This window comes from Mandrillus leucophaeus, unplaced genomic scaffold (genome assembly GCF_000951045.1).
Source record: "Mandrillus leucophaeus isolate KB7577 unplaced genomic scaffold, Mleu.le_1.0 Scaffold259, whole genome shotgun sequence".
NCBI lineage: Eukaryota > Metazoa > Chordata > Mammalia > Primates > Cercopithecidae > Mandrillus > Mandrillus leucophaeus.
Genome location: NW_012102687.1, coordinates 1,524,623 through 1,542,500, shown reverse-complemented (window position 1 = coordinate 1,542,500; position 17,878 = coordinate 1,524,623). Strand labels below are relative to the sequence as shown.

Here is a 17,878-nt window from a genome sequence, read left to right as displayed (position 1 = left end):
GCCACTGCACTCCAGCCTGGGCGACAGAGCAAGACTCCGTCTCAAAAATAAATAAATAAATAAATAAATAAATAAATAAATAAATAAATCCTCATAGTTGTCAATTTCCTCAAGTATGTATCACACCCACTTTTACCCCTCTCTTGAGGGGTTCTGCCTCTCCAAAAAATAGAGCCTTACATGAAAAGATAGGGTGGGGTACTTATCAAATGTGTTTTTTGCAGGAATAGAACAGAACTGTTCTCTCTCACATATGTGCCTTAATTACTATCTGAAAAAGTTAAAGTTTTACACACACAGATTTTTTTTTTGGTTTGTGTGTCTTTGTTTTCCATTGCTTATTTTCTCTTTATTGAAAATGCATATATGATAATTTGATTCTTTAATTCTGAGTGGCTCTCTTTTTTGTTGTTGTTGTTTAAATCTGTGCTATATTGTCTGAATACTATTCAGACTGAGGATGTGGAACTCTGAATCGTCCTATTTCGTCTACCAGTAACTGATTCTGGTACTCAAAGAAGAAGCAAAAGTACTTGCTATTCCATTTGCATAAGGTGTGAAATCTCTACCTTAGTTTTTCCCTTTAAAATATGAACAGGTGTCTGAGGTTTGTCTTTATTATCTGGATCTTTGTATTCCTTCTCTTAAGCCATCTTCTCCGACAGTAAGAATTCAGTATTCTCTTTGGGGCTGTTGTAAAATCTGAGCTTCAATAATGCTTGCTTAAGAGAAAATTGTGGTTGAAAAGCTATGGTCTAAATTGACTTAATTTTACAATGTATGTCTCAGAGAATAAATCCCCGAAAAGCCTGGACAAACATGTAAAGAACTTTCTTTCTTGAAAGAATGGTCACAAACTTGACTAAGGCATCTTAGTTTCTCCCATAAGTATTGTAGGTATGTTTACTGTCATCAGCCACTTAGCCACACAACACATTTATGGTTTCAAGAACATACATTATCACTAAAACAGACCTGGATGTGCAATTCTTGAAAACAAAATTCTGAATGATATAACTTTAGGTATAGGAATGTTCTTTCTGACAGGCTGACATGTAGGAAAAAAGTCACTTCAAGAAAGAAGGTTAATGATAATTTCTTACGAAAAGGAGCATAGAGCCCTTCTGGGTGGTTTATTCACATTATTATTTAAGTCTCCGGGAATATTGAAAGACTATGGGTAGACAGAAATACTGAGAAACAGGAGCTAAACTTTGGGGAGAGAATAGGAGAGTCATGTAACTGAATGGCCTGAGATTCAAAGGAGTGAGGTCTATCTATCATCTATCTATCTATCTATCTATCTATCTATCTATCTATCTATCTATCTATCTATCATCTATCATCTATCTATCTATCTATCTATCTATCTATCTGTCTATCATCTATCATCTATCTCTATCTATCCATCTATCTACTATATATATTTCTGTTTATCTATGTGGAAAACGACTTGCTTGGGAAACATAATCCAGAAGTGCCTATACAGCAGTTATCTACACGTTTCTTACACTGAAGTAGAACAGATATGAGAAAAAATAACCTCTGATTAAATTCATTAAAATTACTGAACGAATAATTTTAAGGCGCAGTCAGATTTTTCTAAAGTCAGTATGGTGAATAAGATATTTGTATAAGAAATTGAGGACAATATAGACTTTTCTGATCAGAGAGCAGGATTTCCAGAGGACACAATGATGGGTTTAGGTTGGAGAAGCATGGGTTTGGGGCCACACTGGGAACTATGCAAAGCAATATGGGGAGCCATAGATTTCACTGGGTCACAGAAATAAACCAGGGTATGAAATACAAAAGCATTTGTCCAGAGTGTTCCTTAGAGGAACATAGGTAACTATTTCTGGCATTGTGGCCCTGTATACTTGGTTCACAATGTCAGATGAGGGGAGGCACAGCAGGCTTCACTTGGTAGAATGGAGGCCTTACTTTGTCAGCAGCACACAGAGGACTTGAAGTAAAATGGTGCTAACAACATGGAAAATCGCCTTCTTAGCCCTTTCCCCATTTGATAAAATAACTCTGATAGAATTTAAGTGAGCAAAGTCATTGCCTTGTGATTCTGAATTTAGATAAGCTGCTGTATTGAGTATATTGATTTAGGTTTTTCTCCTTTTAGATTCTGTCATCTTCATAAGCTGATTTACATTAAAAATGCATATTAGGAGCCGGTGCAGTGGCTCACGCCTGTAATCTCATCACGTTGGGAGGTGGAGGTGGGTGAATCATGAGGTCAGGAGTTCGGGACTGGCCTGGCCAAGATGGTGAAACCCTGTCTCTACTAAAAACACAAAAATTAGCCGAGAACAGTGGCAGTCACCTATAATCCCAGCAACTGGGGAGGCTGAGGCAGGAGAATCACTTGAACCCGGGAGGCAAGGGTGCAGTGAGCCGAGATTGCACCATAGCACTCTAGCCTGGGTGACAGAGCAATACTCTGTCTCAAAAAAAAAAAAAAAAAGAAAGAAAATGCATATGAGAGTAAAATACTTCCCTTATATACATGTATGTCAGCTGTTTATTAAAATAATGAAAAGAACTACTTATTCACAGGATTTAGATTATTATGTTATACATATTTGATTTTAAATACCATTTGATCACTGACTGCCATATGTGAATATACTTACAGAATTAAATTAAAAGTGAGCATAAATAAGAGTGTATATTTTCAAGCTTACAAGATGGGACTGCCAATGAGGTTTTTGCAGCGTGTGTACAAATTAAGTATTTCTCTTTAAAAATCATTAGAAATGTTACATGGGGAAATGAACAGTTGATCTTTCATTGAGTTCATAAAGTCTTTCACAATTATAAGTATTTCTAAAAAGGTTCTGATTTAGTCAACATACTTATTTGCTATGAGATTTATAATAACCATTTTATCTCACAGATAAAATGCTGTTTCAGTGGGACAAAGTAAATACAAATAAATAAACACTTGTATGGATAGAAGATTGAGATTAAGTGAGAATTTCCAGGGAATGCCATGGTAATTAATCCTATTTAACATCAGCGAGTATAAAGAACAACGATATTTGTCCAGATCATCCCTTAGAGCAGAATGGACAACTATTTCATGCATTTAAATGCCCATAATCCCATCAGTAATACAAAATAAGGCAGCAGAAACCAGGTGTTTGACTTAGAATGACATTGTCAATGCCAGTACGTGGATCTTAGTAGTGCTGGCAATTTCCTTGCCATTAGCTAAAGATTGGAGAATAATAAGAGGAACAATGATCACTTAACAGAGAAAGATAAAGCCTGTAACTGTTGCTATGTGCCCAGTTCAAAGCCACAATTAAAAAATTAGTGTTTTCAATTGTACCTGAAAATGTTAGTAACTAGTTTCAGTTATTTTTTAAGTGTTGTTCATAACATACACAAGATAACTATAGTATTAACATTTAGGCTTTAAAATATTAAACATATTGTTTGTAGTATCTTTACATTGTCAAGATGCATTTAAAAACTTGGTATTCATGTTCAGAAAATCTTTGTGAGCCATGTAGGATACCTTAAAAATAAAATACTTTTCTTTCCACCAGTGGTTTAATAAAAATAATGATCTCTCTTCAACTGATCTTTCAAAAGAATTAAAGATGACTATATTGATTTGTTTTAAATGTTATATTAGGCACTTTAGAAAACCTAAAAGAAAATTTAATTTAATTATTTCCATTCAAATCTTTTAAAAAATACATCTCCAGGCCGGATACAGTGGCTCACACCTGTAATTCCAGCACTTTGGGAGGCTGAGACGGGTGGATCACCTGAGGTCAGGAGTTCAAGACCAGCCTGGCCAACATGGTGAAACCCCGTCTCTACTAAAAATACAAAAATTAGCTGGGCGTGGTGGCAGGCGCCTGTAGTCCCAGCTACTCAGGTGGCTGAGGCAGGAGAATTGCTTGAACCTGGGAGGCAAAGGTTGCTGTGAGCCAAGATCGCACCACCGCACTCCAGTCTGGACAACAAAAGTGAAATTCACTCTCAAAAACAACAACAACAACAAAATACATCTCTTGTAGGATAGCATTTGTTATATATAATTAAACACATAAAATGTGCAATATTAGTTATTAACTCTCTATCCTTTCACATGATCTATTTTTTAGAGTACTGCTGATAATATGTAATTATCTCACTTAACAATTAGATTTCATGTTTCCAGTCATCGTCTCTAGAATAAAAAAACTCCATGAGAGCAGGGACTGTGTCATTCTTATTAACTCACCTTCAGCACTTAGTATAGTTTGGGGCGTATATTGATTGAAAATAAGGGAAAGGAAAGAGAGAGGGAGGAAAGGAAAAAGAAGAGAGGAAGAAAGGGAGGAGACAAGAAGCTGTTCAGACCAAGTAGCCCAGGAACCAACTTATATTGACTGTATGGGAGAAGCATACATCTAATACCTGGAAATGTACATTCTTACCAAAGGGATATACTTATTTTCTTACCTTTGGTCTTTGAAGTAATGTACATGTTTGCAAGTAAAGTAACAATACATCTTCCTCTCCTCAACTTGAATAAGACTCAAATGGGCTTTCTCTTAATTAGAGGAGCACTGGGCACTGAACATACGACTTCAACATGATCATGATTAGTTTGGGGAAAATATTTTTACAAAGGATGGAGAAGAACTCAAATAACTTCAACTTATGAATGGTGCATTGCTCCTGGGATTCACAATTGATATTTCTCACCTGACCCCACCAAAGAGTAAATAAGTGAACATAGAACTAGAAGATCCTACTTTTCTGTCCTTCTCTCCCCTACACCGATAGCTTCATAGCCATGGCTTTCCTTCACATTATCCAAATCAATCCCATGTCTTGTATATCTTCCATGAAAGTCAGCATAATAATCCTGTACTTCCAAATCTTCCCCTAATCCCAGAAATCTAACACCCATACCTCTCTACACTAGGGAGACAGTACATTTACATCCATTTCTGGCACATTCAATTTTTCTTCTCACTTTTATTTATTTTTATATCACTTTTCATTCTATGGCAAAATGTATATATATTTACTACTATATTTCTTTGCTCTCCCTTCACCAGCATATGAGTTTCATATGGAAAAGATTTTTGTCTATCTTGTCTGCTGTATTTTCAGGGTTGTGGACAATGCCTGACACATAGTAGGCAGTCTGAAAGAATTTGTTGAATGGATGATTAAATAAGTGAGTGAAGGCGAATAGTAAAAACAGTAAAGAGAATAGTTCATTTTGAGGATGTCCAAGTTTTTTTTATTGTTTATTTTGGAACAAAAGAGAATACAGTACCAAGACAGTGAGTCATTCCTGATTTGTTACAGTCTTTGTGCAACTCTGACAATTCTATTACATTGAAGTTCAAAATATACTCCCTCTTCCATGCTGTGTGTCTGAGCTCCTCTGAGGCCATCCATTCTGCTAATACTTCTATTTTTTCACACTGAACCAAACCATTGGGAGGCCCAAGAGTCATATAACTTGACCTCTGACCAGTGGGAAAAAAGTGTAAAAGATTTTATTTTGATAGCCTTAAGGCTATCCAACTCCTTAAGGAGTTTACCAACTTTGGTAGGTGTGGGAAACATCCTCACCATTTTATCAGAGGTAACAAGTGAAAATCTGCTTGGTCTTTTTGACCAATCAAGATCTTATAAGATGGTATCTTGTTACCTCTTATACCACTTATTATCTCTTACATCATTTTATAAGAGGTAAAATGGTATGAGATAACGAATAGCATGAGATCATGAAGTATCATCACAAGATGTTTGAATATGTATTCAAATATATTTAGTGAATCTGGCAGTGTCATGAATTGCTAGTCAAGGACTAACATGTGCCTTTTGAGACGCCTACAGTGAGTTTTTTGGAATCAGTGTCAAACACTAAATGAAAGAAGTACAAGGAACTATCAAAGTCCTAAAAGTTTGGATCCCCCGTGCCAAAGAGTGGTTACTGTGGACTGAGGAAGGAAGTCTACTTGTATAGTTTTTCATACTTTCTTTCTGACCGTCAAACACTCATGACTGTAAAGCTATAAAAATTCTGGGTATCGGGGAGGCGGAGGTTGCAGTGAGCCGAGATGCGCCACTTCACTCTAGCCTGGGTGACAGAGCAAGACTCTGTCTCAACACAAACAAGCAAAAAAACAAACAAACAAAAACAAAAACCAACACACAGACAAAAATACGGCATATCTAAACCAATTTTTCCATGCTGATTGAAATGTCCTATAAACACATAAAACATTCCACGTTAAATATGTGCCATTTTTATATCAATTATACCTCAGTAAACATGTGAAAAAAACAGAAAAGAAGAAAAGTCATAGGAAAGTACCTCCCTCACTAGTAAACACCAGAATGTGACAAAGCTTCCCATCAGGACACACGAAGGAGAGAAATAATTACTAAGAATCATGTTTTAAGTGGGGTATTTCATTGACTACTTAAATGAGACAAATGAGCAGACACATATTTGAAATATTTAGAATAAGAAAATTAATCTGCTTTGTCCTATGCATGGATACGCTTCAGTATAGATGATAAGGGCTTAAAAAAATAAGAAGTTTATTAGCCAGGACTGGCTTCTGAAGGTCACACGCATTAAAATGGCCTGCCCAGTGTAAGCTGTATCATCATGACCAAGTCAAGGCCAAGATCAAATCAAGATCAAACTAGTCTTATGCAAGAGCCAGTGGTAAGTATAAAGTGAGAAGTCCAATATCTTGGTCTAATACATTAAGTTTGTAAAATATTAAAACAGAAATAAACATGAGACAGAAAATGACAAAAGCTTTGCCCCCATCTTTGTGCTCCTCTCTATTTACAAATGAATAAGAGACTAAAAGTCATAAAATGTCTGAACAAAGTCTGGTGCCACTGCATCCCAAATATTACAATGCTAACATTGCACATCTTTAATGCATAAAGGGATAGAATTGTGCACACTGCCCCTACTCCTAGCCCCCAGGAAAAGTCAAAAGTCATTTTCTATGATCTAACCAGTAACAAATAGAGAATGACTGAGAGCTCTGTTGCTTTCTAAATAGAAAAATGGTTATATATATTATATATATATAAAAAACATATATTATATATATATAAATATATTTTATTAAGCTTATAGAAGACATGGCTTCAGCATTAGGTAGTTTTGTTAACCCAACCAGCTAGACTGTGCAAAGGTTTAGGGCTTGCCATCTACAAGTTCTATGTATATGGATTAGGTAAACCAGATAAGCTTTTTGCCTTTTTTCTTCTTCAAGGTAACAAATAATCAGCTTAACCAATATAATTTTAACACTGGTACATACACAAAAATAAAGAACTCACTGAGTTGCAAAAGTTCTATTTAGCACCGCATGTGCTAACATTACATATCACTGTTTAGCTGGCTAGAGAGGGTGCTGGAGGTTCCTGTGACCCAGATGCTTAGCTCCATTTTCAGAGTTATCTCCTCAGCCTATCTACACTCAGACATCATGAAACGTTCAACACAGGAGTGTTCCAGAAAAGGTGAAAAAATAGCTCAAAAGCATCTGAGGATTTTTAGAAAGTAGCATCGCCAATCTGCCTTTGCTGTACTAAAGAAAGTCCAAGACATTCTGCTCCACCAAAAGAAACGATAATTCATTGTGAATGTGCAACCATAACATGCACAAGCCAATGTCTGGAAGTCTGCAGTGAATTATTTAAAGAAGCAATGCATTATGTAAAAATTACTATTTTTAATGTTAAATGATCACTTTTGAGTATATGCTGTATGTTACGTCTTACACCTGACTCTATGTGTGTGTGTGTGTAAATCTTCACATTCATTTTCTAACTGAGGAAAGCTTAAATGATTTGCCAGAAATTATTGAGGTATTAAATGGCGTTGGCAGGTCCCGAACCCAGAGCCACCTGATTTTGGAGGCTTCGTTTTCTGATTATACTGCACTACCTTTCAAACAAACCAACCAACCACTGTGATGCACAGCTTCAAGCAATACAAACCCTTGCCTTTGTATGTGAGAGAGTATGAAAAACCACGGACACAGCTATGCAGCTACCACAATAGAAATGTCTGAAAAATCTTGGGAAGCTCTGTTATATGACAGGAAATAGTCAAAATCAGTAGAGTACCAAAAAGCTGCAGCCACAGTCCATAGACTAGAGCACAGACTAGAAAAGAAGTTTGATGATTTTCTTCACTCACGCCTGGATAGATTTTCATCATCAATTGGTGCATTAATTCTATCTGGCTCCTGGAAACAGTCATTTGCTTAATAGCTCTTTTGTGACCGAGGGAATTCATGCACAATCTCAAATGACTTAACTTCCAGCTGGGGAGGAGTTTAGGCAGAGAAGAAAAAAATAACCTAACTTCATTATTTTACAAATCGTATGAGGAAAAAAGTTGGAAAAAACTGTCTCACTATTTCTGTTGGGAGAGACCGCTGTTTTATTTTGACATAGGTCACCGAGACACAGGAGGCAATTTTCATACAGAAGTATTTCCTTGAGTCAGTATAAATGGAGCAAAGAAAATGCATGAAATACAAAATGTTCTTTAAATGTTCAAATGTGTTGCATCTCACTGTGAAACTTTTATATTAGAACATTTGAACAAAATTGTAATTACCTATCTTAACATCATAACTTTATATCTTTGAAAAGGTTAAAAATAATTGTTCAGTAACTAATAACCTGGATTTTTCCAAAATTGAGTTCTTTGCCCTGCTGCAGACATGAAATGATCTATTATGTGATTATTACATATAATAAATTATATTATAGAAATTTTAAGATACAAATATAAAGGTATGGTTATAATTTTCTTGTTAGGTGATAAAACAGGAGGAACTTGGCAAGGATCTCTTTGATTGTACTTTGTATGATCTATTGAAATACGATGATTTCAATGCTGACAAGCACCTGGCTCTTGAAGAATTTTATAGAGCATTCCGTGAGTACAAGATTCATTCTCCAATTTCTCTTTGTTCTTTTTCCTGTTGCTTTACACAATATGGTCTGTTTGCTTGCTCTCATAGTACAAGCTGTTTCTTAAGAAAAGTTATATAATTTAGTGAATTTAAGTTTCAAGTTGTGTTGAAACATAGAGAAAAGCCAAGGGATTCAGTAGTTCTGAAATGAACGGTTAGAAATATTTGATAACTATGAATATCATCAATTCTCATTGATTATAGTTTAAGACATTAGGTTCTCAATGCTGCTTCCAAGATTATTTTAGAGCAGGAGGAGCTTTTCACCAGTTATCACCATGTATCAAAAACAATTATTTACACAGTCAAATTTTTTAACTTCATTGGAAAACCAAAATGGATTAACAGATGTAGTTTGCATGTATTTGAAGGGCAATGATTGACGTTCGAATGAAGAGTTTTATTTTTATTAAAGTACTTTGGAAAAATTGATACATGTTTGAATTGCCAAAGTGTGTCTTCAGATTGACTAAATGTGTTTTTTAGAACAGCGTCGTAAAGATGACTTGATTAACCAAAATTACATACCAGGTTATTCTTTAAAAATAATTCAAAGAGGCCACTAATGGGTGGTTTATGCCTGTAATCCCAGCACTTTGGGAGGCCGAGGTAGGCGGATCACCTGAGGTCAGGAGTTCAAGACCAGCCTGGCTAACATGGTGAAAACTCGTCTCTACTAAAAACACAAAAATTAGCTGGGCGTGATGCCACATGCTTGTAATCCCAGCTACTCGGGAGACTGAGGAAGGAGAATCACTTGAACCCAGGGGCGGAGGTTACAGTGAGCCAAGATGGTACCATTGCACTCCAGCCTGGGTGACAGAGCAAGACTCCATGGCAATAATAATAATAATTAATAATAATAACATAATTGAAAGAGAAAGGACTAAGAAACAATCAACAACAACAACAACAACAAAAAACAAGGATTTAGAAGCTATGTGTAAAAGAAAGACAAGTAAATTTACTAGTTGGTATTAGAAAATCACCAAAGGAGGAAAATTAAACAGGATTTAATTTAATTCAGAACTTGAAACCAAAATTCTTTTTTTTTTTTTTTTTCCAGAAAAGATAGGAAGTAGAATATGTACTTGCCGGTAAATGGTCTTTTTTGAATTATGCCCCTGACATTTAGCCATTTATCAGTTGTCTGATGTTGGAGAAGTTACTTAAATATATTTTTCTTCTTAAAAATTCATATAAATAAAGATAATATTTTTACTCTATGATAATTTTTATTAAAGCACTGTATTATATTTTATGTGATCGTTTATATAAGCAAAATAATATATGAAAAATAGTTGTAGCTTATAAATTTTTAAATCATGATAAAAATACACTCTTTGGATATGGTTAAGTTGTATTTTCACTTTAAGTTACTAAGCAGAATACAACACAAGATGATCTGGTAAACTGTTAGTTCTTTATAAGGGTATTGTTAGGTTAGGTACTTTTCAAAAATGATAAAATGAAAGCAGCATTGGCAGGATGTGGTGGCTCATGCCTGTAATCCCAGCACTTTGGGAGACTGAGGCAGGCAGATCACCTAAGGTCAGGAGTTTGAGACCAGCCTGGTCAACATGGAGAAACCCAGTCTCTACTAAAAATAAAAAAATTAGCCGGGCATGGTGGCAGGTGCCTGTAATCCCAGCTACTCAGAAGGCTGAGGCAGGAGAATCGCTTGAACCCAGGAGGCAAAGGTTGAAGTGAGCCAAGATCATGCAATTGCACTCCAGCCTAGACAACAGAGTGAGACTCTGTCTCCAAAAAATAAAAAAATAAAAAGAACGCAGCATTATTATTCTACTTTATATAAAGGAGGTGAAATACACAGAAATTAACAAATAGGTGACTGAGTTTCTAATCAAACTCATGTTGTCCTAATTATGAAGTCTATGTGTTTTTCCCTGTGCTTCCTGCTGTAGTGGGCATTCTTTTGTGTGCTCATGATGGCAGGATAACAGGGAGAAAATGTGGTTTGTCAGGGAAAAACTTATGTGTGCATATAATCGTGTGTGTGTGTGTGTGTGTGCATATGTCTGTATGAATGATACTATCATACAAGATAGAAGGGAATAGGTGTTATTTAAAAAACCTATAAAATATTACATAAGTTGAAAATATGATATTTAGTTTTGGGAATCAGGGATACCTTATGAAGGTGGTGGAAATGAAATAATTAAATTAATCTTAAAGACAAGTGAATTTAAACTTTTGGAGATGAGCAAAGGGTAGTGAACAGAAAGAATAACATAAATAAAAAGGCAAATATTTGATATATCAGGGTATTTAGAAAAAGCTAACCCAACTGCACTATCTGTTGCAGTTTGAAATTTTATGAAAATGTAGAAATTATTTTGGGCATTTTACTAAATAGTTTTAATAAATAAGCAGTCTAATCTCCTAACCGCTACCTCCATCTCTCAACAGAAAGATACATAGACTTGACTAATAAAAGTAGTCACAATCTACAGCCATGCTTGGAAATCATTTCAATAGTATATAGTTTACCCAGCATCAACAAGAGTATTAAATGGATATGTTTGTGTAAGATATTTATTCAAAATAGAGTTATTGTTGGTGGTGTGATAGTGGAAGAGAAACAATAAAAATACATGAATGAGTAATGTGTTATTTTTATGATAGCCAGCAAAGACGCTGAAAAGCGATCCCTGGCCCTATCAGTAAAAATAATCTTGCCTAGAATACTACTGCTTGCACCTGTCAAGGGGAAAAATAATCCTGTGTTTTTGGATGTAATTTGATGTTGCTAAAGAAATAAGGTACATCAGAACATTGTCCTTATAAATAACATTTTACAAGTCAGAAATCTAAATAATCAATAAAAAGCTTTGATAAAGATATAGTAAAACACATTACATATAAAGTACTAGGGAATATTGAATTTGGATAGAAGGCAACCTATGTGGATTTCATTAACTATTAGAAAGTAATATGCTAAAAATTTTATGAAAATTATTTGTAGTAAGTAAAATACAATGAATTTAGTGAATATAGTAATGATTCTACCATTAGGTCAAATTTATGTATAATACGAAAGGTCTACATTTTTAGTCATAAAGAGATGTTAGTTCGGTAATGAAATTGCTTGGCAATCAGCAATCATGAGATTACTTTTTCTTTTTAGATAATCAAAACTATTCCATAACAATGATAAAATGATGTTCACAACTCATTTAGTGGAAATAATGTTTTTCTAAGTAATGCTGCAATTACAGGAAATATTTTAATATTCTTTTTGGTCTCACCAAGCAAACTTCTTCTAAGGTATTACATTTTCAGTGCTTCACCCTTATTTAAACTAGGCATCAAACTATATAGTGATTCCTCAGAGATACAGAACTGACCTGTGTGGATTGTGTCTGCATTAGTGAGAAAATATTTATACTTTAATGAGAATTATAAACACATCCATTTCTTTCTCTCCCTCCATAAAACTACCTGATAACTAAATCCACTTGGGTTTTGTGAAGTTTAGTGACAGGCTTTGTATAATGACATGATTTTACAAAATTGTAAAATACTAAGGTATCATGAATAAAAAATGTATAACACTAATGGGAAAAGTAATCTATTCGAAAATCATGTATTATGTACCTTTGTGTATAGGGTGTTGTGATAGTCACAGCTACTTACAAAGATAAGTTTCCTTTCCCCTAGGAGTATATAATCTCAGATGGACAGTGATCAAAATGACAGATGTAGTAAGACTAAAAAGGAGACATTTTTTCCATATCCAGGATGCATTCCTCCACATACTTTATAAAAAGAAGCTCAGAAAGCTAAAAAGTCTTAAGTGAATATCTAGAGGGATAAACTAAGGCAGAAGAAGTTAGAAACCTATCATGATCTATTAATTGTTTTCTGGTGGATACAAAGGTAGACAGATTTCTTGAGTTCCAGGTTCTTACTCTCTGCCATGATATAAAATGGAAGATAGTAAAGGGTAATCTGCAAACAGGAAAAAAAAGTTAATGGCAAAAAAATACCACATTATCAAGTATTCTTATATTATTGCAGTTTTATTACAGAAGATATAAGGTGTTTTTCAAAAATACCTTTTTTCTTTGTGGATTAGATAAATTATTTTAATATTTTACCATAGGTATTGAATGGTCAATTATTTAATTTTTCTTCATATTTTTGGTATTGTTAATAATTGTTAAAAATTGATTTTTACTAACATATTTAAAATAAATCCTTATAGTGTGCTTCAAGTATTTCATATCATGCCTTGTTTGATTAACAGACTTGGAAAGCTATTTAATAGGATCCAATAAATAGTAAGTTTAGTGACATACTTTTGTATATAGAGAGGAAATACCAAATTATCTGATAAGATCGGAAGGTGGTGTACATCCTTCACCCTGGATTTTGTTGTCATGAGTATATTCAGTAAAGTGTGTTCATTTTCCGGTGCAAAAGTTTCTCATAGAATTAAAAATGAGTTAATAGTGCTATTATTGTATACCAAGTGCTAAATATTTCCTTGTCTTCCAATTCAAATTCAATCAAATTATAACATTAAGTATGATTTGCATGGGATACTATACTTCTGATTTAAATCTGTCAGTAAGTACAAGTGATTTGCCATCACACAAGATGACCACACACTAATTGAGGCATTTAACTTCAGAAGTGATGTTCAAAAAAATGCCTTTATTTGCTTAGGTTATGAAACTCAATTGAAATGATGAAGTGATGTTATATGCTTATTGCTTTTAGAAATGAATTACTTCATTTAGAGTTTCTGGATAATCAAGAGTGGTATAATTGACTACTACACAGAGAAAGAATTTTTGTTTTGAAACTGCTTCCTATGTACTTCATTTCCTGAGTTAAATAATGATTACTTTGACTGTAGTACTAAACCTTAAAATTGTGTGAAGTCTTATGAGGAGTATGAACTTTTAAAACTGTATGAGATGTTTTGGTAAATGTGATCGATTTTTGAAGTGTTATTAAACTGTTCTAAGTTGCAGCTCCCAAAACCATATACATATATATGTACTTTAGGATGTGTATGTATTTTTGTGTGTTCAACTTCTAATGTTAAACTATTAAAAATTTCTGTTAATTCAACATGATCTTTATATATACAAATATCCAAAAGAAGATATGTTTCTAGTAGGCATAAAAATAATTAAGTTTTTGTCAGTAAAATACATCAATTGTGAACATCATATTAACATTAATTAATATGACATTAATTGTATAAGAGTTCTATTGTTCTTTCTTTAAAAGAAGTAACTATAATTCTAAAATTCTAAAATATTTTTAAAAATTTTAAATCACCTAATTATTAATGCTTGTATTCAAAATGTTATCACTCTATATGAAACACTTCTTAGTGCAATATAGATTTGATAATGACATTATGAGGAAAATAAAACCCATTTTCCAGGGAAAGCAGAACTGCTACACTAAACTATTACATATTGAAATCTTCTAATAATTAGAAAAATAAAAATGAATATTACATTACCATTCATAGATATTAGATCATTAGTATATGAAAACCTTTATTTGAGAAAAATAGCAGAGGTTAGTGAACAAAATTAAGATGTTGCACTAATGTAGGCTAAAAGTGATGATGGGGCCAGAACCAATGAAGCAACAGTAAAAACGAAGGAATGTGACCATGTCTGCGAAATAGCTTATAAACAGAATTAACTTGAATTGCTGAGTGATTAGATATACATGACAGGGAGAGGACTTGAGTCAAGGATAATGCCCAGATTTCTAGCTTGCCTACTAAGGTGAGTGGTGTTTCTGTTTATTAAAGCAGGGGTCACAGGAAGAGATGCAAGTTTAGGGAAAGACATTGAGTTAAATTTTGGACATGTTGGTATATTTTTTAAAAATACACAAACTTCTGTTTGGAGAATATTGTGGTTCGAGTAGGTGACCTCAGCCAGAAATAAAGATAGGGAATATACAGATAGAAACTGAAGCTCTGTCAGAAGGCTGGGTAATTCAAGATGAGCATGTAAAGAGAGAAAAAATAAGCAAAAGTGGAGGAGTTGAGAACCATCTTAGTGGCTATCATAACAAAATATGGTAGACAGGTGGCTTCAGCAATAGAAATTTATGTCTCATAGTTCTTGAGATGGGGAAGTCTAAGGTACCAGTCAATTCAGTGTCTGGTGAGGGCTGTCTTCCTGGCTTGTAAGCAAATGCCTGCCTTCTTGCTGCATTGTCACCGAAGAGAGAGAACGCTCTCTGATGTCTCATTTTATAAGGACACAAAACCTATCAGATTAGGACCCACCCTAATGACCTCATTAAACCTTAACGTTATTTTAGGTCCTATCTCCCAATATAGTCACATTGAGGGTTAGGGCATTAACATATGAAGTTGGACGAGACACAATTCAGTCCATACCAGAATTAAAACTGAAATGCATTTTAACGGGTGGTGTCCAAAGCAGGGCACCACCGTGACATTTTACTAAGGAAGAATTGATGAACATTTGTCAAAGCTGAGTCCAAGGCAAAAAATAGTGAATTCTTCTTGGCCACTAGGTTTGGCAGTAAGGAACTTAATGGTAGCTTTGGTAATGAGACTTTCAATATAGATGTAGGGGCAGAAGCAAAAGTGCTGATGGTTGAGAGGTTGGATGTAAGAAAACTGAAAAAACAATAATGCTGGATAAAGGAGCAGAGCATATAAGCATCCATCAAGTATGAATGTATTTAGGTAAAATCCAAAACAGCTAAAACTACTCTATGGTTTTAGAAGTTAATATGATGGTAGCTTTTGCAAGAAAGGAAAAGGAATGGGATGAAAACATCAGGTCATCTATGGTGCTGGAAATCTATCATCTATCATCTATCTATCTATTTATCTATCTATCTATCTATCTATCTATCTATCTATCTATCTATCTATCTATCATCTATCTATCTATCTATCATCTATCTATATTTAACATCCATAGTGGTTTCACAGGCATCCTTACTTTGTTCAAATGTACTGATTTATACATCATAATGTGTCACTATTTTGTATCTCTGCCATTTAAAAAATAAAACAACAAAATTTGCCAGGGCAACTGAATTCACCTCTGGCATAGAGCTCATGAATTATCTCTGAAAGACTAAACCTTGCATTCAAACACAAAGGCATCGATAATTCTAAGCTTACCTTGATTTGGGAATCATTGTGTTAGATGTTATAGCTACTACAAGATAATCCCATATATACAGATTATCGTAATATGAAATCTTGCAGCAACTGAATCACCTGACTTATTTGGAGAATAACTCTTCTATTACGTAGTAGCATTACAAAATTAATAATGTGCATGTTGGTTTGCATGATTATCCTTTTTTTTTTTTTTTTTTTTTAAGCTAAGTTTTCCCTCTGTCACCCAGGCTGGAGTGCAGTGACACTATGATAGCTCACTGCAGCCTTGAGCTCCTGGGCTCAAGCAATCCTCCCATTTCAGCCTCCCAAGTAGTTAAGACTACAAGAGTGTGCCACCTCATTTGGCTAATTTATTTATTTATTTAGTAGAGATGGGACTTTTCTATGTTGCCCAGCCTGGTCTCAAACTCTTGCCTTCAAGTGAGCCTCCCAAAGTGCTGGGATTACAAGTGTGAGTCCCTGTGCTAGGGCTGATTATAAAACATTTTATGTTAGAGTTCATAGCTATTCCCTGGCTATTTTGGGAAATACCACTCAGCATCATTTCCTTGCTTTCTACTCTGTGTTGCTGTTGCTATCTGGGTTCTTAGAGAAAAGATTTTCCAAAATGATTGCTGAGACCCAGCCTATAGACATGTATTCCAAAAGGACAGTTTTTTGCTCCTAAACATAGGAAATTATTTTCATACGCCAACTGTAATGGAAAGAGAGAAAGAGAAGCAATACCAATTTCAACTAAATTTTTTTTTAAGTTTTAGGTTTTCCCATTGTAAAATAACCCCATCCTTCATTATGTCCTTTAATCTCCCATTTGTAAGGTTATCTAAATGGGTTGCCGCTATTGTGCCTTTAGGGTTCTTTTTTTCACCTATGGTATCTGGCATTCCCCACACTCTGATCTCTAACTGGTACATTTTGCTTGCTAATGTAATGGTTTATAATCCTAAAAGCAGACACAATTAGACAGTTCAAGTGAAACATTTATTGTATTTATTTCTTTAAGTATTTACTTATTTGTCATACACATATTAATAGAGTAAGGTCTTTTCTGACTCTAAGTGTAATTGCAGTACAATAAAATGAGAATTGACCAATCATTCTTATTTTCCACACTGTACCATATATTGTCAGTCATAACTTACTGCATCTAACCTAAAATTGCTTTCCACTGATGACAGTATAGTTATCTTAGGTAGCATTTGCTGAGGATTATGTTTCAGACCTTTTTAGATTCCACATATAAGTGAGACCATACAGTAATTTTTTAAAATGCAAATGAATATCATCTTTTAATGGCTGCCATTGTTTGAAAGTATCATAATTTTTAAAATTTTGAAGGTAATACTCTATTTATTATCATGCCCAAACTATCACTTTTATACCTAGAGAAACACTGTCTATTGAAACATAATACAAACAAAAAATGCTGGCCATCCTAATAATTTGACATTTTCTAGCAGTCACGTTAAAAAAAGAAAAACCAGGCAAAATTGATTTTAATAACATTTTACCTCCTTAAACACGTCCAAAATATTATTATCATATCAACATGAACATTAAGTGTATATTATTCATTCTTTTTTCTTACCAAGTCTTTGAAACCTGGTGTATATTTGACATTATTACAGTACAACATATCTCAATTGGATAAGCCAAATGTTCAACAGCCACATGTAGTTAATTACTGGCTACCCTGTTGGACAGTGGA

General features: G+C 34.2%; 1 protein-coding gene across 3 annotated transcripts in view; it reads left to right on the top strand.

Moving 5' to 3' along the window:
* The window catches only part of FSTL5 (follistatin-like 5), an 825,267-nt gene that overhangs the window by 426,002 nt on the left and 381,387 nt on the right, over positions 1–17,878 (top strand). For all 3 annotated transcript variants that reach the window (XM_011983978.1, XM_011983977.1, XM_011983976.1), the window contains exon 6: positions 8,842–8,962. In XM_011983978.1, coding sequence (XP_011839368.1) covers positions 8,842–8,962 — 121 coding nt within the window. The remainder of the gene's footprint in view (positions 1–8,841; positions 8,963–17,878) is intronic.